The sequence below is a fragment of the Leuciscus leuciscus genome (genome assembly GCF_965113295.1).
Source record: "Leuciscus leuciscus genome assembly, chromosome: 20".
Taxonomy (NCBI): Eukaryota; Metazoa; Chordata; class Actinopteri; order Cypriniformes; family Leuciscidae; genus Leuciscus; species Leuciscus leuciscus.
Window position 1 is genome coordinate 10,021,527 of NC_138744.1, and position 21,295 is coordinate 10,042,821.

At 38.3% G+C, this 21,295-nt stretch overlaps 1 protein-coding gene across 12 annotated transcripts in view; it reads left to right on the forward strand.

The window, feature by feature from the left end:
- The window catches only part of ptprub (protein tyrosine phosphatase receptor type Ub), a 212,817-nt gene extending 191,726 nt beyond the window's left edge, over positions 1-21,091 (forward strand). For 10 of the 12 annotated variants that reach the window (XM_082149538.1, XM_082149544.1, XM_082149545.1 and 7 more), the window contains 9 exons: positions 1,166-1,282; positions 3,522-3,676; positions 5,568-5,703; positions 6,739-6,888; positions 9,651-9,965; positions 12,722-12,847; positions 15,062-15,219; positions 18,465-18,600; positions 19,898-21,091. In XM_082149538.1, the coding sequence (XP_082005664.1) occupies positions 1,166-1,282; positions 3,522-3,676; positions 5,568-5,703; positions 6,739-6,888; positions 9,651-9,965; positions 12,722-12,847; positions 15,062-15,219; positions 18,465-18,600; positions 19,898-19,960 (1,356 nt within the window). In that variant the 3' untranslated portion in view covers positions 19,961-21,091. The remainder of the gene's footprint in view (positions 1-1,165; positions 1,283-3,521; positions 3,677-5,567; positions 5,704-6,738; positions 6,889-9,650; positions 9,966-12,721; positions 12,848-15,061; positions 15,220-18,464; positions 18,601-19,897) is intronic. The other 2 variants (XM_082149543.1, XM_082149549.1) reach the window with 1 other exon arrangement.
- The last annotated feature ends 204 nt before the right edge of the window (positions 21,092-21,295 follow it).

Sequence of the window (21,295 nt, forward strand, 5' to 3'; positions counted from 1 at the left end):
ATACAGGTCCAAAAATCCAAGGCATGTCATGATACTTTTTGTTAGCGGAGGCAATATGGTATATATCAAAGTACAGTGATATTATCATATGATACCTTCACTGTATCATGGTATCATCACGGTACAGTGCCATTATCATATGCTTTTGTCAAAAATATATGTCCGTATTGTTGTCAACTTAAAATAAGATTTGAAGTAACTTTCGTTCAATCATAATTCCCACTCTCATGTAATGCGTTCTGCTCCCTTGCTTTGTGGCCCACACATTCCAGCCTTTTTAAGCCACCTCTATTTCGTCCTCCGACATAATTTCCTCTTTCATTTTCCTCTCCACACCTGCATCGCCCCTTCAGTGCTTCGGAAACAGCGTCTGCTGACAACAGTCCTCTTAACAGCCCGACCCTGCCCTCTTATGAAATCGGGGCTCTATTATGAAGAATACACTTTCCCACGTTATGATAAAAGCTGTGAACAGCAGGGATAAATAGAAGATGGCTTAGGTCTGACAGCAAATCTTAACAGTTTGTGTAACGATAATAAGCATAATAAGCATGCAGAAATAACCCAGTTTACAGTACACAAGGAGAGACTCTTTAACTGAGAGAAGATTATTTATTTTTTTATCCTTTTGAAAATATTCAGTATGCATATCTATATATGTATTTGCTCTGAAATGTCTTACGGTAAATCAGATTGTAAATAATTGAATTGAATTATAATTGTTAATATTTAACAAACACCAATTTTAGCCAAGTGTATTCAAAGTGTTAAAGTATATGCAATAAGTAAAACATTACAAATCTAATTAAAAAAAAAGAATCAAGGTTTGTTTTCTATTTAGTATTTCATTAAATTAATTCAGATAATTACTTTGATTATTTTCCTTCATATATTTGTATTAAAACATTTTAACATATGAAAAAAGGCCATGCAGATATTTTGAACATTTTTGGTCAATGGTAAACAGACAGTTTGAACTGATGCATGAAAATGAATAAAATTTTCTGACTTTAATACCGTTATTGCTAGTGATGTTTTATTCCGCTAAGCTGTTAAAACATCTGTCTTAAACACTTTCATACTCATACAAGGAAGAATAATGAAACTTATGTAATGACATGCTTCATAGTGTTTTCTAACCTGACTTTGTTGGTTTTTCTTTCAGGTGAAATGCTGTAAGTATTGGCCAGATGAGTCAGAGATGTACGGTGACATAAAGATCACGCTGCTGAAGACGGAAACTCTGGCGGAGTATACAGTGCGAACTTTTGCCCTGGAGCGGGTACGAGACCGTTTCTTTTCCTCTAGAGACAGGATGGGAAATGATGGGGAAAAGAAGGGTTGCATCTCCCGCATGAGCGCCGCAGCTCAGTGTGTCAGAGCCTCTAAGCCACGGCTCCAACATGCTCTCATTTCTCAGAGAAGCTTGTGTGATTTGCTTTGCCATTTGATATGATGCGATCTGCTATGCACTGATTAATGTACAGTCAGCAGGCCGTTATCGCAAAATGAAAACAGACAGGGTGATCAGGTCTCGCATTGCATATCTCGTATCACGTTACTCCACATTACCCTGCTTATTACACTCTCACGTGCACACTAAATAAATAAATAAATGCACATGAATTATTGATTTTGAAATAATTTTGTTATATGAGAAGAAAGAGCCTTATGATATGAGAGACATGAAATTAGCACAGCTATGTCAGTTTAGCATCATTAAACAAAAGTATTTGACCTAATGGCCTGTTCACACCAAGGAGGATAACTATCATTCTAAAAATCATTCTAAGTTTATAAGAATAGCAGAATCCACACCACAACTATAATGATTGTGGCTCAGAGGAATTAAATCATTAGAATCCCATTCAAAACCATTTTTTACAGCTGGTTAACGATAAAAACATTGACAGCCAATCAGAATCCATCCTGCTTTAAAGAGCTCGAGCATTTAAAGTGGCAGATGAGAAAACTGCAGTGCACTTATAATAAACATAACAATATCGTCCATTGGTGTGGATGCTAATATAATTATCGTTATAGTTATCTTTATAGTTATCATCCTTGGGTGTGAGCAGGCCATAAGAATGCCATTATTGACTAATCAGAATCAAGTATTCCTGGCCGTTCTAACAGTATGAGTTGCTATGCTGATATACATTGGCTCTTTGCTAGGATTAGGGTAGAACACAAATTGTGTGTGTGTGTGTACTCTTTTTTTGTGTGTGATAGGGGAGAATTTGGAGTGACAGCCCTTTAAATGAAATGGAGAGAAGCGCCTGATACCCAGCAGAGACCCACGAGCTGTCTGTTCGAGGATTAGAGCTGCCTCATCTCAGAACGCTTTTATGGCAGGCACATTAACTAAAGCATCTCTTTCTCTCTCTCTCATTATCGCTCTCTCTCTCTGTGATACAATGGGCTAAATGTGGGTGCGTTTACTGAAATTAGCTGAATTTAACCTCTTCCACCTCACCCCCCTGTCTTCTCTTATCATCCTCTTTGCTGCCCTGTGGAGGCGCAATTCCGTCACCAGCCTTAGATGTGAGTTTTGTGCTTGCCCCGGCCCTGTCAATCAAACACGGGCTGTGGGTGGAACAATGTGCTTCTGTGTGTTTTTCGAATGGTGGGGAAAGCTCCACATAACCATCAGACAGGCTTTTGGGTGGAGCTCTCCTTGCGTGCAACCAAACAGACGAGCAACTGGGATGCAGTAATAGGAAGTGTCTTAGTGGCCTGTCAAGTAGACATGCGAACCTCCCCCGAGTGGAACCACAGAGCTGTGTGTTTATTTTACTGTGGCTTTTGCTAATTCATCTGGGTTTCTCTTAGGTGTCTTTGAGCCATTTGTCACCTTTGTCGCCTTTCGCCGCTTCTCTCCTTTCGGGTAGCGAGCTTCTGCCTGATCTTCATCTCAACCAGACACCTCCATCTGTCACGATCGTCTGTATCTTCCTTCTCTAAGCCACACCACTCCATGTTTGTCTTGATGGTGTCTTTCCAGCGATGCTTCGGCCTTCCCCTCTTTCTCTTTCCCCCTTTCGTCTCCATGGCTCTCCTTATGTCCGCCTCTTCGTCTCTCCGGCACACGTGTCCAAAACACTGTATCCTTCTTTTCCTCATCAGATCTTGTATTGGCATTACTTTTGCTTGCTTCCTTATCTCTTCATTAGTTTGGTGTTCCTCTAGACTTATTCCAAGACAGTACCTCAGCATCCGCATCTCACAGGATGCTATCTTTGAGCCATGAGGTATACAAACTCTAGAAGTGAGTCCCCTCAGATTTTTGAGCCATAAAATTAAAAGGTGCCTGATCGTGATCTCTCGTAACATAAAGCTAGAAACCATACAAGCGTATCTTGGAGCCGTGGCATGGTGGTTAGCGCACATGGCCTGACACATTGAGTCAAGATGCTCATATCGGCAATACGGGTTCAGGCTGCTTGCAAATGGCAAAAACTAAAATGATATTGAATTACATATGATATTAGATACAAGTGTGGAGCATGTTTGTCTTTCAGAGGGGATACTCCGCCAAACACGAAGTGTGTCAGTTTCACTTTACATCATGGCCTGAACATGGAGTCCCATACCACGCCACGGGTCTTCTAGCCTTTATCCGCCGGGTCAAAACCTCCACGCCACTCGACGCAGGGCCTGTGGTGGTCCACTGCAGGTATAGAACTCCTTATTTCATCACAATAACTGCTAATGTTTGACAACCAGAAAGTGTCTAAATATGTCTTTTGAACAGTGTGCACTGCCATTTAAAACATCACCAAGGCTGCATTTATTTGATCAAAAAATACAGTAAAAGCAAAAATATTGCGAAATAGTATTACAATTTAAAACAACTGTTTTCTATTTTAATACATTATCAAATGTAATTCATTCCTGTGATGGTAAAGATGAATTTTCAGCATCATTACTCCCGTCTTCATTCTTCAGAAATCATTCTAATAAGCTGATTTGGTGCTCAATAAATCTTTTTTATTATTATCAATGTTGAAAACAGTTGTGCTGGCTTTTTGTGGAAATGGCCTTTTTTCAGGATTCTTTGTTGAATAGGAATTTCAAAAGAGCAGCATTTATTTGAAATAGAAAGCTTTTGTAGCATGATAAATGTCTTTACTGACTTTTGATCAACATTTTGTGTATTTTCTGAATAAAAGTGTAAGCTCGCGCTCGATCGGCCCAAAACCGGCACTGACCAGCGCGGAAGGTCTTTACGTGTTACTGTCCTTTTCTCGAGGCAAAGTATTTTTTGGTTAAATGCAATACATTTGAATATGTATTCTCTCGTTATTTCATCTGACTCCATAAATGAAAAGGTTTTAATGATATCTGTAGACATTAATTTTGAGCGAATGTTTGACTATTCCTTTTAACACTTTAATGAAAATAATGCCAAAGTCGGTTAGAATAATCAAATGTAACAATTTATTATGTCAGGTAAATGTATCATGCCAATTTCATAATCAATTCAAAGATAATCGATACAAAACATCAAATGCTCTGGACTAAAGAGAAGAGATGCAACCCAACATTAAGAAATACATGAGGCTGAGAGGTCTCACTCTCAGCCTCACGGGCTAATCTGAAATACAGAAAGGCCCCGAACCCTTTGCTACATTCCATTATATAGACAGATCTCTTTCACATGGAAACATGTACTAACAAAAGAAATTTGCATTCAGTGTTTACACCTTTTGGGGGGGTAGGAGACCATTTGCCAGGAGACCACCTTCCTTTGTGTGCCAGTTATCTCTAAACTCTTAAAAACCTTATTACCTTTTGTTTTACTTATTTGGAAATGAGACATTTGTACCAGTCGCAATGAGACATTTCAAATGAATCTAAATATGTATAATACTCTATGTTAATCATTCACATTAAACTATACATTTTCTTGGGTGAATTCAGGTGATCTGAGCATGAGAGAGAGGGGGTGAGAGAAGGGGGAAAGAGATATAGATTAGGATGACTCGGAGGTGAGACTTTCGTCTCTATAGTGCACAAGGGCTAGTTCAAATGTTAATTTCCAGAGAGGTCCTTTGTCCTCTCAGGGTCTGGTCGCTCTTCAACCAGACTGTCCGGCATCTCCTTATTTCTCAATTCTTACTATGGTACGAATTTATTTAAATAAAAATCTTACTGACCCCAAACTTTTGAGAGTGTAGTCTATATATTGGGTTATAGCATAAATCCAAACAACTTCTTACTTTTTTTTTTTTTTTTTAGATGTTTTACTTGAAAAGTGTGCTTGTGCTGTCTTTCTTTCAAATACTCCAATGAACCTCAAAGAATGCCATGGTAATATCATGTTACAGGATTAAAAAAAACATGATATTGACATGTCTAAAAAAAAATTATTCTTTTTTGTTAGTGTTTACTGTCAACTGTTGTTACCTTGGACTTTGACGTTGACATCCTGCCAGGTCGAACAGGACTGCCTCAACTTCACCAGCTTGATTTTTGGTTCATGTCCAGTCAAAGAAAAAAACACTGTCCCACGTCATCATTTTTGACAAACATCTGACTATCCGTCTTTTGTTCTTCCTCTTCAGTGTGGGGGCGGGCAGGACCGGCTGCTATATCGTGCTGGACGTGATGCTGGACATGGCAGAGTGTGAAGGAGTGGTGGACATCTACAACTGTGTGAAGACCCTCTGCTCCCGTCGAATCAACATGATCCAGACAGAGGTGCAGATGCTCACATGTTTACCCATAACTCTCTGTACCCAGACATGGCAGGAGACTTAGCAAATGACATCTCTTGTATTTGCATAGTCATAAGCTCTGTGGGTGTTGCTATGAATATTCAGAATGTTTAGCTTTGGAATGTTGTGAAAATTGTGTATGGATAGGTGGGAAATGCAAAAAAAAAAAAAAATCATCTCTCTTGCATCTGTCCTCTGTGCGGAGGCATGTGCATTTGCTTAGATGTTCCGAAATTAACATATCCAAACTTTATTATGTAAATCCCACAGTCATTTGACTGTTTAAAACATTAGTAATTATTTACCAGATGCTTTAATTAAATCCATCCGCAAGTGTTTGTTTATGTAGAGCGGTGTATACACTCGCAGTCCCACTTTGGAACATGCCACAAATTTAGTTTGCGTTCAAACACGGAGGTTAAACAAATTCTGCTACTGGCATCTATTTACTCTGTATTGTCCTTTATCTTTCATGCATTCTTTCTCCTCGAGTCCTCTCTTTTCTATTCTCCTTGTTCCTGTTCTGATCTTTTCTCACTTCAACTATCAAGGGCGTTTTCTCAGAGGAGACAAGGGTGGCAGTGAAGGCCTCCTGCAAAACTTCAGATGCTAAAATAATCGACAGAACAAAACCGAAACAAAGCAAATAGTATCAAATATTAGATCAAATTGGTTGTAAACATTTTTTTGAAAGTACACTTTCCAACAGCAACACCAGTGGATAATGCTTCAGAGGGAGGCTTCGCTTGAGCTCATTCGAAATAAAGGTGAAAAATCACAGGAAGCAGTGCCTCCATGTCACTGTGACTGGCTGATTATATGCACGTTAATCCATTGATGTCTTGCCAATCATGCACACAACAGCAAATCCACATGTATGCCTCAAACTGGATGGAGTAATTACAGAGGGAATGGCTCACCCACTCGGACATCATCACTTTCAGTCCAGTCTGAATCAAAATTGAGTCTACCATAGAAAGTATGTAGCTATGTCTTTTGTCTCTCTCCTTCTCTACAGGAGCAGTACATATTCATTCATGATGCCATCCTGGAGGCGTGCTTGTGTGGGGAGACGGCCATCCCTGTGAACGAGTTCGCCCTGGCTTACAAAGAGATGCTGCGGGTGGATTCTCAGAGCAACTCTTCACAGCTTCGAGAGGAGTTCCAGGTCTTTGTTTCTCTCCTTCTCTCATATTGTTTTCTAATTTTCCCCGACGTGATGATCGTGAGATCTCATTGGTGCAAAATCCCACATGACTGTACATTTTAAAACATTATATATCTTCTGATTGGCTGTGATTGTGTCACATTGCAAAGCAGTTTTACATTCAGTGATGACAGATAGAGGAACCATGCTCCGGAACCATCAATCAGAACCAACCGGTTTTTGCTCTAAACATGCAATATTGATTGTTTGTTTGTTTGTTTTTTGTTTATTTTATTTTGGCCAATCTCTGGCCAGCATTGATCAATCATTTCCAAAAATGTCATTTGTGTGGAAATATTATGGAGGAAAATACTGTACCAGACACAGGCACTGTTTGAAAATTTGGTTGAAAAATATAAATATTGAATTGGGGGTGTGGGTGTATATGAATGTATCTCTTAAGGGGACTGTCTTCAGAAAAGTTTTGATGCCATTTTTTCCCCCTCATACCTCCATATAATGCTTAAGTTATATTTCAAGCAACTAAGTATGATGCTTTTGGGGGCCTTTTGTTTTTTGTAGATTATTTTCAATAAACGACCTGAACAGGGCAGGAAGTTTGAGCTCTGAAAGTTACTATTATTAACACCATAAATTGAAAAAAGGAAAAATGGCATCTTTCTAATTTCTCTTTAAGTATATAACTTCCTATGAAGTTCTGTAAATGTAAATTTGCTCAGTGGAGCAAAGCAAGTTTGAAAGCAGCAGTCAAACAAGACGCTGAGCTACACAAAGTGTGAAATGCGCTGCCACATAGATTAATGATCAATACTGTTGAATAAATGTATTTGAGTGTGGCTAGACATTCAAAGGATATTTAAATAAACGTTTCAACTATAAAACAAAGGCCAGACTGTGGAACTCAGACTGCGGCGACATTCTGTAGCGCATGTACATCTGCACGCATACAGTGACACAATGGTTTAGAGAAAACAGAGCAGAAATGAATGACAGAATGTTGGAAAGACTTTCAAAACTTCTCAGAATTTTTCATTTGTAAATGCTGGCATCTTATGTGAAGGTTCTTCAGTAAGGAGGCTATTGATTAAAGAGGTTTAATCAATAATTGTTTTACTAGACTGCCAAACATAAATACTAAAGATTGTAGTGCAAAACGTATAATAATTGAAGAAATACCTTACATTCCTTTTCCATTGGGAACAGTATTAAGTTGTGTTTCACTTTGTAACGGATCCTCAGGTAGCGAAAGGCCGGTGAAGGTTATTTAATATACCATTTCAAATGTGTTGCTGAGAATACTTTTATTGATTCAGAGGGAGGCAGGCTGAACTATCCTTGCTTTCCTGCACTTACCTCTACATTGCATTTTTCTGACTTTACGTTCCAGGTAAATTGTAATGCATTCATTATAAGCGATTTCTTGCTGAGGCTTTCAAAAAAGGAAGTACAGAAAGGCAGATTTGGATTACAGGGTGTAGATTTTGATGTAACTCTTAGGTGTTGATGGAGGATATTATAATGGGATTTGTACATCTATATCACAACTATATATTTTCTTGTAACATATATGGCTATATGTTCCTTGGCTCTAGAAGAGAACAGCAAATCTCTTTACCTTTTGGTTTCACAGGGAGAACTTTAATGAGCTCATAGAAACTGTGTTTATTATGTACTATGAGGTTGGCCTGATTTTGCGATTTTGTTTGGGAATAGCAGTAACAGTGTGGGGAGTCATATGTAATGCGTTTTAAAGCTAGATCCAAAAGCTGTTGTCGGAGTTGAAGGCACATCTGCGGTCACCAGATGCACAATACTATTAGTGCATAATGGAAATCTTCATAATCACCAATGTGCCAGCAGGAATCACTCTAGTTTTCTCTCAACTTTCTCTCAACTAACTTTCTTTCTTTCTAGAAAGAAAGAAAGAAAAATAATTTTGAAAAAAATAAATAATTGGGACTTTGTTAAAAAATGCTACTTTATCAACAACAACAAAATGCAGCTCAATTTCTCCCAGTTGTGACTATTTCTCACAATGTAGCTATTTCTTGTAATTGTGACTTAGTATCTCTCATTGTGACTTGTGATCACATTATTGATTGATTGATCAATTGATTGATTGATTGATTGATTGATTTACTAAAAAGCTTGCTTCAATAGGTTTTTGTGCTTTCTTTTTAATTTTCTGTTTTTCTTTTCTCCTATTATATCACGAAGAATCAAATTTTGTATTTCCAGAACTCAAAATGTCTTCCCCAGTCCAAAAAGAACATTTGGAACAGTTATTTTAGTATTATCTATATAGTAATATACTATTTAATATTTTGAATGAGCTAGTTTTTATTTATTTTATTATTTCTGTTTATTTTACTAATTTTGTTATGTGATTTTGTCATTTTTTTAATAAAAATATTTACTATTTCTATTTAGCTTTATTTCTTTATTTAAATTTTTTGCCTTTTTAATAAAACTTCAACTTATTTTATTTAAATTAGTTGCCAAGACCAACATTTCTAGTTTTCGTTAAGTTTTTTGAAGTTTAAGTTTTTCATCTAATATTTCTTTTATTTTATGTAGCTTTATTTCAACTTTTAATAGTTTTAGTTAACAATAACAACACCAATTTAAAATGTCTCTAAATTTAAAATGTCTGCAACTTTTTGATGTCATATGGATGCATCATCACAATAATAAAGCCATTGACCACAAACACTGCAAAGCTTAATTCGTCATCAACATCATTTCATTTCTTTTTCCCTCAGACGCTAAACTCTGTGACACCTCATCTGGACGTTGAGGAGTGCAGCATCGCTTTGTTACCACGAAACCGCGAGAAGAACCGCAGCATGGACGTTCTCCCTCCTGACAGGGCCCTCGCCTTTCTGGTGACCACCGAGGGCGAGAGTAACAACTACATTAACGCAGCCCTGATGGATAGTTTCCACCGGCCTGCTGCTTTAATTGTCACTCCCCACCCGCTGCCCGGCACGACCTCTGACTTCTGGAGGCTGGTGTTTGACTACGGCTGCACCTCTGTAGTCATGCTGAATCAGCTGAACCAATCTAACTCTGCCTGGGTAAGCCAAAGCATCCACACAGCCACCAGAACTTCCACTACAGCCCCCAAGAGGACTTTGGGGGTTTTTTTCTTCAAAATACATCTTTATCGGTTGCCTTTTTGCATTCGCATCATCGCATGTCCTTTGAAGTCGTTTAAGCTGTTTTGTCCCCAGCTTCTCTTAATCTCCCTGTGAAGTGTTATATATTCATAAGCCTATAGTCAAGTCTCATTTACATACAGCTTTCCTTTGAGTTTGCGGAGTGGCGTTCCGGTGCTCTTCTTGATCACGACTCTCTGAAAACCCTGACGTGCGCTAACATGCCGGCAGTTACTCAGTGTCACTCTCGCAGTCGATCTGTTCGTTTTTCTCTCTGTGGTGGATTAACGTCTCTCCCTCTTCTTCATTCGCATGATTGCTCTCTGCAGTCCATAAGTGTTAATATTCATCACCTCACTTGCCTCGCTGTCATTAATGTTCTTCCTCTTTCTTGTCTGTTCTCACTGTCTCTGCCAGTTTAATTTCAGCTCAGTTCAGTTTAGTAAGGCTACAGAGTTTCATATGTATAGATGCTGATTTCTAAGGCTGCAATATATTCCAAATACAGTGGAGTCAAAATATTGATGGGATTTGAATGATAAAAATGGAATGATTTCATGTATCACATCGTTAAGCCCAAAGTATACTTCGGTTTTTACCACAGACTGTAAAAATGTATGGACGTAGTGTCCATGAGTCACCCATAGGCTTTTGAAGAGCATTTTTGAAGCCCAAAGTGGGCGTAGCCTGTCAACGCCATCTTGGAAGCGCGTCACTCCCGGATAACCGAAAATGGGCAAAGAGGCGGGATTAGCTGAGGTGATGTGATGGCTAACAGACAGCAGATAGTGACATCAGTGGAAATCCACCTGTCACTCATGTGGCTACGCCGTTAATTATGAAGAACTTTAAAGCTTAATAAAATTGAAACGGATGAATTATTTAAAAAAATCACCCCCCTCACAGTTGTCATGAAGGGCAAAATTAGCTATATAGACCAAAACCACTTTTTGTACCAGGCTGTAAACATATTTATTTCTGCTGTAAATTTGTGCATATTAACATGGGGGGTATATGGGATTGAGACTCTTTTGGTGCCTGTCTCTAGTGGCCAGTTGATGAATTGCAGTTTAAGTCATTTCGGTGTTGGATTCAAGTGAGAGACCGGAAGGTTGCCACTTGGTTTTTACGCATGTGCAGGTCTCACTTGCTCATTGAATTTGTTCTGCACTAATCAGTTGTTCCACAAGGCGGCCCGTTCCACTGACCCGGGCCGTTGTTTCACAACAGAAAATGAAACTAAAGAGACAGAACAAGAACAAAATACCAGAGCCTGCAACAAGAACAAACGCCTGCATTGACAAGCGCTTGTGTGAGGGGATTATGAGATAGCCGCAACTGTAGTTTGAAGAGCACGAAGACATTTTTATGGGTCATAACTTCTGGAGAAAAATTGTGCAGACACTGAACAAAGATTAAACTTTCTAGCGTGCATGTGTCGACTTCCTGTGTTCACGCACTTTATCAAATGGAGTAATTTGAAAGGCTACACGTTCGACTGTACACATATGTACAGTCATAATTGTACAACAATTGTATGTGGGTGGGACAAGACCCACCCACTTTTTAAAACCAAAGATATTGGACCCCCACTCACTTTTACCATCTTTAATTCAGCTCATGTCTGTTCACTTTTCAGAGCGTCGTCAGTCAAATCCATTCCACTCGAGGAATGCCCTAATAAATTAAACTCTATTCCGCGTTTTAGCTACAGCCTTTATTTCCACACTGGCTGCTTCCTCAACATTCCACTTGGCTCATATAAATTAAACTCCATTCCGTGTTTTCACTACTTATGCCTGCTGTACTGTTGTAGTTGTTTGTTTGTTTTGCTTCCGACGCCCATGCATAAGCCTATAGTCAAGTCTCATTTACATACATCTTCCTTTTGAGTTTGCGGAGTGACGTTCCGGTGCTCTTCTTGATCACGGCTCTCTGAAAACCCTGACATGCGCTAACATGCCGATGTTCTGACGATTTGTGTTACACGCTCAGATTGTGCTACCACCCATTAAAACAGTAGGTAGCACAATTCGATAGCGAAAAATGCTACCTATCAGATTGTGCTAACCAGCATCATATTCTCCTTCCCTAAACCTACCCTTAAACAATCCAAATACAGTGTTGGTAGCACAATCTGATAGGTAGCATTATTCATCAGAACACCTGTTACTCAGCGTATGTGTAAAAAAACAAAGCATACTATGGGCTTTAGATCCAAATCAGTTAGAATTTTTATTTTATGCATGATCATAATACATTCAACATCTATACTGTTAAATATTCTGTGCTTATACTGATCCTTCCTTATCACTACTTGATTCCTTCAGAATCCCACTTTTGCATAAACCTCTTAACCATCAGAACCCTTTTCTTCCTCAACCGCATTCCTTCTAAAAAACAATTTCTCTCTGGAACCTCTCCATCCACAACCCTTTTTCTTCTCCCTAGAATCCCTTTCCCTGAAGAACCCATTTTCTTTTCTTTCTTATTATTCTCTCCTTTTTATTTTAAGAATCCATAAAGCGTGAATGGTTTTCAAACACCTTTGTGAAAGAAACTTGACTTTGAAAAATCCATCCAGAAATAATCAAGAACTTGTAATGTCAAATGATGGCTTCTAAACACTTATTCATCCATTCTCTCTCTTCCTCCTCCTGTCTTTCTCTCTCCAGCCTTGTGTGCAGTACTGGCCTGAACCAGGTCTTCAGCAGTATGGTCCTATGCAAGTGGAGTTTCTGTCCATGTCTGCAGATGAGGATATCATCACCCGCCTTTTTCGGGTCAAAAATGTGACGAGAGTGAGTTCCATCAATTATCATTCACTCTCTTCCATAAAAATGTCTCTCATATTTCCCCTGTACATCGTAAGCTTAGCAGACCCTTAATATACCCTTAAGTTATTAGAAAGGTAATCACTCAATCATTTTACTCACTTCAGAGAATTGCTTTAATTGAGCAATTATGCAAAATTACAGTATACAGAAGCATTTACAAATGAAGTTTACTGACTTGATTCTTTTGGGCCTCTAACGGTACACATAAGGTAAAAAGTCATCCAGCTGTGCAAATGAGCCTCTTAATTTTCTTTCTAAAAATACATTGATTCCAAGTCATTTCCTGAGAGAATTCTTTGCATTACCACCACAGGGCTTTAATGATATTCTGCAATAATACATTTTTCATACCTTAGAACCGGTTGATCATTATGTTGTGCCATTTAGCTGTCAGCTTAATTCCTTACGTTTAAAAAGTGCGGAAATTGAGATTTTTATGTAATCTCTGAAAAGCTTTAAAAGCATTTTGAGGCCTTTTATATTACGCCATTATGCCATGTTACATTCATATCACGCTTTAATAGACTACGAGATAAAGTGGTATAATAAATAGTGTTTGTCAGTCCAATATATTTTGTCAGGCAAAGCTACAAGAGCAATTAAAGAACAGAGGAAAAGCTATTTCAAAATATCCATTTTCATACCATCAGCACATGACACTTCATATGGCGCCACTTTCGCAGGCAAGGACAGATGGTGAAATAAGTTTCCGTAAGCCTGCAGATATGAAATATACATTAATGAGCGTGCCACAGAAGGTCATTTTTACCACTTTCAATTTGCCCCAGCTTGTCATTATTGTAAGGACTAATTTTGTTCTGTTTTTCTCTCCGAATGTTTGATGGCAGTGCTCTTTGGCTAATAGACATCTGCAGTTTCCTCATTGCTCAATGTACTTTTGACAGATGTGACAGTGTTTTAATGCTTTGGCATGCTGCATGTCTGCGGAACATTAGAAACTAAGGCGATTGAGTGGGGGAAAGGCATTTTCAGCACTACAGAGAGAATTATGGGGGTGTGTGGATGGGATGCTTGTGATTGTGGGTGCATGTGTTCAAATCTGACATCTCTATTACTCAGATTGTGTGGTAGAGAATGTTAGTGTATACTGCTTCTGCTTTAAACGGTGTGCCCTGTCTGTGGTGTTGCCATGTTCACTTATAATACAACTTGTTTCTATGAAGTGGCAGCCACGGGTTGTGATTATCCAGGAAATCTTACATAATAATGATCATATTAATTTAATTTTCCATATTATGTGTCATGATGCGCTTGGCTAATTTTAATGATTGATTAAACAGTGAATAAAAACAAAATGGTTTGTAGATTGATGTACATCAGGGTAAAAGATATTGGAATATAGAGGTAGAGGAACATTTTCTAAACCTGTTAAAGAATGTTAAATTGTCTGCTATGGGAACCAAAAAGTAATGTTTCTAGAACATTCTGGGAACTAAAATTGTTAAAATTGCCAGTTTGTTATTTTTTTATTATTATTATTTTTTTTTTTTTATTAAAAAAGACCTCTTAGGTCTTAAATGTCAATGCAATTCCTATTTTGCTTATCAAATTGATGCTCGTTGAGTTACGATACATGCAACAACTGATTCCATAATGCGTCTAAAAGTCACCATATTCTAATTGAACACAAATGAGATTCAATGAGGGTGGTACTTATCAGTTATTATCACTTAAATGGGCTTTAAATTTCTTTAATTCGGACATAGCTTAATAATACATCTTAATTTATTCTTTAATTTATGGCATATATGCATTTTGTATTAACTGTTTACAAATTGGAAGAAGATTTGGACAGAAAAATCTTTATGTCAGACTTGTTAAAGATATGCGTGTCGCTCATCAATGGTCAGTGTGCTCATTTTCTCCCAGCAACCCTTAGGGCAGTTTTGGGGTGTGCCTCAGGGCTCTATATTAATTCCACCTGTGTTTTAAGCCAAAGCAGGCATGTATCAGGGCCAGCCTTATAGCGTTTCTTCCCCACCCGAGTGAAACTCTTTCCCAGCAGACTCATTCATCACAACCTAAACACTGCTGACTTGGCACTGCTGGAGAACAGTCCTACGCTACTGTACACATTCATAAACAAGCCCAAATGCACAGCTGGCGATGCATTACTGATCGTGACCTTTCCTTTTCCCCCATCTCATCCATGCAAAGCTGCAGGAGGGTCAGCTGGTTGTCTGCCAGTTCCAGTTCCTGCGCTGGTCTGCGTATCGTGACGTGCCTGACTCCAAAAAGGCCTTCCTCAACCTGCTGGCTAGCGTTCAGAAGTGGCAGAGGGAGTGTGGGGAAGGTCGTACGGTGGTCCACTGCCTGTGAGTAGTATGCCGACATGATATCCACACAATCCCAACTCAACTAAACAATGTTTTTATTAATTTACAGCATCTTATAATATAACGCCTGCTGAATTTCCGTTTGAACAATGGCTCTTAAGTGTTTTCAATACATTTGTTGTAGTCTTATTAGTTGAAGTTAAGTTAGTTCAGTTTTGCCTAAAAAATGTAATTTAACCAAACATCTACTTTTTATTTCTACTGGTGGACAACAGGAGTCAACTTCCATTGTGTCTGTTTTGGTTTGGATGTCTATACATTCAGTTAATGCCAATGAATACTATTCATAGTGTTTATGCAAACAGATTAAGGAAGCTTCCATTTTGCTAATTAAAATTGCATGCAATTAAATTAGGTTGCGATCCAGAGCTGATTTTAATTCGCTAAACTGAACGAACAATTGCTCTTTTTGAGTGTATTCTAACATTACTTTGTGAGTGTATTGGTTTGACTGTTGTCTGGCATTCTGTCCATTGATTTCTGCAGAACAGTAATACACTAATGCAACTGTGTAAATTGTGATGTCATACACTTTATGTACTGCTAATCAGATACAGACAAATTATATAATGAAAAACAAACAAAAAACATCAAATCAGCTTAATGATGTGATCCTGCTGTGTTCAGCTACATCTTTTACTTCCGCCATGTGTCTTCTGCAGCGTGTCATTGACTGATGTTTCCTCAAACCACTGATGCAAACAGATATTATAATTTTTTCTGCTTGTACAGTGAGATGTGTCTAGTCTAGCAGGTGCACTGGCACTCTCCATCAGTAATACAGGTAGTGGAAGATTCATGAGCCAGTGTTTCTCAAAAGACTTGCCCACTTGAGATTTTATTATTTATAATTGAAGTATTGCTTTTCAATTCATGAGTATGAATGTAAAGTGAAATGGCTAAAAGATTTCAGTTTCATATAAATGCTGTTCTTTTGAACCTTCTATTCAGCAAAGTATCCTGAAAAAAAACGTATTTTGCTTCCACAAACATATTAAACATGAACTTTTGTCAACATTGATAAAAATATTAATTTGTAAAAGGGTTAGTTCAGCCAAAAATGAAAATTCTGTCATCATTTACTCACCCTCATGTCGTTCCAAACCCAAGGCCGGGACACACCAAGCTGTCGGTCGGCCATCGGGCAACGTCAGGCTGTTTTGAGTTTTGCCTTAGTTTTTTCATCGAAAGTGATGAAAGCGAGCAAAGAGATCAAGACAGCACTGACAGAAGGCTGTTCTAATTTTGTCATCTTACCGGAGCATTCGAATGTACAAATATTTTCATAATAATATGAGCCGACTTGAATGAAGAAAGTGATTGACATTGACGTTGTTTATGGTTTGTATATCAGCAGTCCTAGTTTCGGTTTCCCTTTTTGAATGAAGAAAATAGACTTCATATCTGCTGATATAGACAGATATTTACTTACACACAGGCACAGAACGCATGTGCTAATTGCCTTTAGTCCCTTTGGTGTGTTCAAGCGCAGCTTTTGGCCGAGACTCAGTCGACGAGAGGCAACAACACAGTCCGCTTTCATCGCTGCTAGTTCTTTGACGTCGGCTTGGTGTGTTCCTGGCTTAAGACTTTCGTTCATCTTCAGAACACAAATGCAGAATTTTTATTTTTTTTTAAATCTGAACGATTTCTGTCCCTCCACTGACAGCTACACAACTACTACTTTGACGCTTAAACAGATCAGAAAAAATTGTCCATATGAACAGCGGTTTAGTCCAAATTTTCTGAAGAGACGCGATCGCTTTAACTTTGCTTTGTCATCACAGAAATAAAACACATTTTAAAATTGAGCAAAATAGAAAAGTTATTTTAAATTGCAATAATATTTCACAAAATTAGTTTTTACTGCATTTTTTGATCAAATAAATGCAGCCTTGGTGAGCATAAGAGACTTTAAAAAACATTTAAAAAATCTTACAGACCCCCAAATTTTAAATGGTAGTGTATATATAATGTAAGTGTATATATAATGGTAGTGTGTATATATAATATATAGTGTATGTAATTTGATTTTATAAAAGGCAGTATCATAAAATTAACTAATTAATTAAATTTAGTTAAATTTGAATGATACCATATAATATTCAGCTAAAATAGTTCAAAGAAATTATGAGCCAAAACAAATATAAGAGATCAAAAGGGAAAGATTACAGCATTGTGATAACGCTGAAGAGTAGAAAATAAATTAACTAATCAAAGAGCACTCATACTTTGACAAAAATTAAGAGATAAAGGACTAAATATAAGAGAACATTTTGTGAAAAAAATTATAATATATATATATATTATTGACCTCATCTGAACATTTCACACAAGCTGTATTTGAACTCCCGATTGCCCACAGATAAACGGTCCAGGGCATTTCATAAGAGTCCTTCAGGTCACGTTCTGGCCTTGCATATTGTTGAAGTGTCGTCTCCTCGCAGCGGCCCGAGTGATGGCCGTTGTGCCCTTGAACAGCACACTTAATCCTTGTCTTCGTAGTGTTATCTGTGTCTCCTGTGACAACTATCTCTGTTTGCCAGTGAGTCAGATAAGAGATAATTATATGCAAAATACAGAATTCCTGTATACCTTCGCAAACAAATCATGAACAATATCCTGATGTAAACAAATTAAACACACAAAATGGTTCTGAAATAAAATGTTTTCTAATCAAGGACTTCACTCATAGCCAGCCTCGATGATCTTAGCCTAGGTGTTAACATGGCCTTTATCCTTTTAACCACACACTCCACTTCCACCACATCGTTGTCTCCGGTCCGGGTCTCACTCTTGCCCACCGAGCCGTCTCATCTGGAACCCCAGGCACGAATTCCCTTCCCATCGCCGCCCAGAAGCACATCACTCAAAACTGTCACATAGTGTTACCAACCACAGGCAGAGAGAAGAGATTATGGAGATGAAATCAATTATGCTTTAATACAGAACAGTGCAGGCCTTTCTCCGCGCTAAATCCAGAACTGCCAAAGCACTGACTGCGATTGATTATCTCAGCGTTGCCTCATCTTTCTGCCGCTGTACACAGCAGAAGATCTTCAGAAAGCTCTTTGTATGCCTCTCATGCAGGCTGGTTTCATATTAACTGGATGTGTGAAATTTCTGTTGTAGACTGAATATCAGTACGCAGCACAAGCCAGATCTTTTTCTTCAATGTCTGTCTCTTCTTTGCTCATGACAGACGGGGTTTTTTGTATTCCTAGGAACGGCGGTGGTCGCAGTGGAATGTACTGTTCCAGCAACATCCTGATGGAGATGATCCAATACCAGAACATGGTGGACGTCTTCTATGCTGTCAAGACTCTTCGTAATGCTAAGCCCAACATGGTGGAGACACTGGTAGGTACAAAAGTTCAGAAAGTCTTTGCCTTTCAAATAAATACCCAAATACCAAAAATCATTAGTTGATCAGGGCCTCTCTAGAAAGTTCACATTGGCCCAAGACTTTTTACTGGTGATCCCCCTTTTCCCTGATCCCAATTGAGTAGGCTTTCCTATAAGAGCAGGGGTTTTCAAATATGATGAGGAACACCCTAACTAAAAACAAGGCAGCTTAATTTTCATGTATAAAAACTTATGTGTAAAGAAATATTAAATGTGATATTTGTCAACAAAATCATTATTCTTTCCTAAATTAAATTGGTTTGCTTTTGTATTGTCATTGTACTAAAGCATTTTTTTTAATATATATTTTTTTAAACATGCAGATACAATAAAATAATATTATACATGATTTCTGAAAGCAGAATGAAATATAAAATTAAAAAAATGAATAAAAAAATCACTGTTAAATATATTTTATTAATACCTTAAGTGCAAATGTAATCTGACAGCTTATACCATTATACCACACTACCATTTAAAAGTTTAAGTTTTTTTTTTTTTATATATATTTTTTTATATAATACTTGTATTCAGCATGAATGCATAAAATAGATCAAAAGTGACAGGACAGAAAATACATTTATAATGTTACAAAAGATTTTTATTTAAAAATAAATGCAGTTCTTTTTAACTTTCTGTTCAATAATAAAAATTAAAAAAAATCCTGGAAAAGACACATGTAGCACGGGTCCACAAAAATATTAAGCAGCACAATGGTTTTCAACATTGATAATAAGAAATATTTCTCAAGCAACAATTCAGCAAATTATAATAATATTCAGAAAGTTACTTTTTAACTGTATTTTTGATCAGTTTCACTTTATTTTAATGGTCCCTTTAACACATTCTGTTGACTATAAGTAACGTTGCACCTACATGTCTACTAACTCTCATTAGAGTGTTAGTAGAGTATTAGTAGACTGGTAGAGTTAAGGTTAGAATAAGTTGACATGTAGTTGCAAAGTTACATATAGTCAGTAGTGTCTGTTGGAGGAGCATCACAATAAAGAGTTATCAGATATGAAGCAGACAGTCTACTAATACTCTAATGAGAGTTAGTTGGCATGTAGTTGCAGAGTTACTTATAGTCAACAGAATGTTTAAAAGGGCCCATCAAAATAAAGTATTACCTTTTGATCAAATAAATGCAGCCTTGGTGAGTATGCAAAATACATTAGAACTGTTGTGTATACAAAAATATAGAAGTGAATTATTGCATTAATTCTGTCGTTTCTCTGTGTGTGTGTTGCAGGAGCAGTATCGTTTCTGTTATGAGCTGGTTCTGGAGTATTTGGACTGCTTGGAGGTCAGATAGCGGGTTTCCCCCCCCCAACCCCCCATGCTGACCTCACTGCATGGAGCAGGACCACCGGCAGGCTCACTCTACACCCCCTCATCCCCCTCTGCTTCCCGTCTTTCTGTCGTCTTACCCAGATCAAAAAGCAGAAGGAAGAAAACGGGGGAGAAAAAAAAAAAGAGGAGTTCTCTGCCGGTTCTCTTTTTTTATCCCAAACATCTAAATATGTTACATCCCTTTCTGTCATGGCTGTTTTTTCGGTTTAGGGTTTTTTTTTCAGCACATTTTCCTCAAAGCTGTGAGCAATTCCAGAGCCTGGCTTGGTGCGGTGTGGTTGGTTTACCTCTGCTCGCAGAGATAGTGGGCTGTTTCTAAAAACAGCGGCTTTATTTTACACCTGCCTGTTTCTGTCTGGCTGGCTGGCTGGACTGAAGAGCAGAAATAAACATCACTTGGAGAAGATCTCTTCATGTGCAGTGCAGTGGAGAAGAGAGTCTGGCGTCTGTACAGGGGCTCTTAAAAAGGAGTCGGGCACCTGCCATGCCCCTAAAAAAGCGCCAAAAGGACAAAACACACATGCATGCACAAACGCTGACATCCACACACACACACACAGATTCAACCAGCAGACATCTTTCCATCAACTGCCTATCAAGACGTCGATGCCTCTTCAACGCAAAGGACACGCTTTTCACCACCGTTTTCCGCGTCTCTGAGGCTTGGTTCTTGTATCATCGGAGGCGGAGTTTATTACTATATATGGTGCCATATGTCTCAAGAGGAGATTGACAGGAGGGTCAGGTGGCCATGTTGCCCAGCTGTGGCTTTCCTATCTTGTTATAGCTGTTGTCTTTTTTCCTCTCACTTGTATATATACTTACCGTCTGCTGGAAATCCCTGACGTCTTAAGGTGTAAGTCTCAAGTGCTAACAGTGGCCCTGTGTGCTTAAAGCAAAGGAAGTACATTAACAAGGGGCAGACGTGATGGCATTCTAAAGCTTGCGGTGGATTACACCCTGACCTTTATCCTCTCACTCAATGGTTTTGAGAGAGTGCAGTTAATAGTCTTTTTACAACTGTGCTGCGAAACTGTGTCAGAAGTGAGGAGAAAGGGACCAAAAAGAACACCGGCAATCTTCTTCTATTCACTTGTTAACTATTTATCGGACTGACTTGTGTTCTTTGAGTGGATTTTGTTTAACAATTGTGCAGCTTTGAGTGTACAGCTGAATCCTGGGCTCGAGATTCTTCAAAGCATCCCTTTAAGTTACACATTCACAGTCCATCCTGTTTTATTTGCTGTTTTCCAATAATAGCTGGACACATGATGGTTGATCGTTTGACCACCGAGTG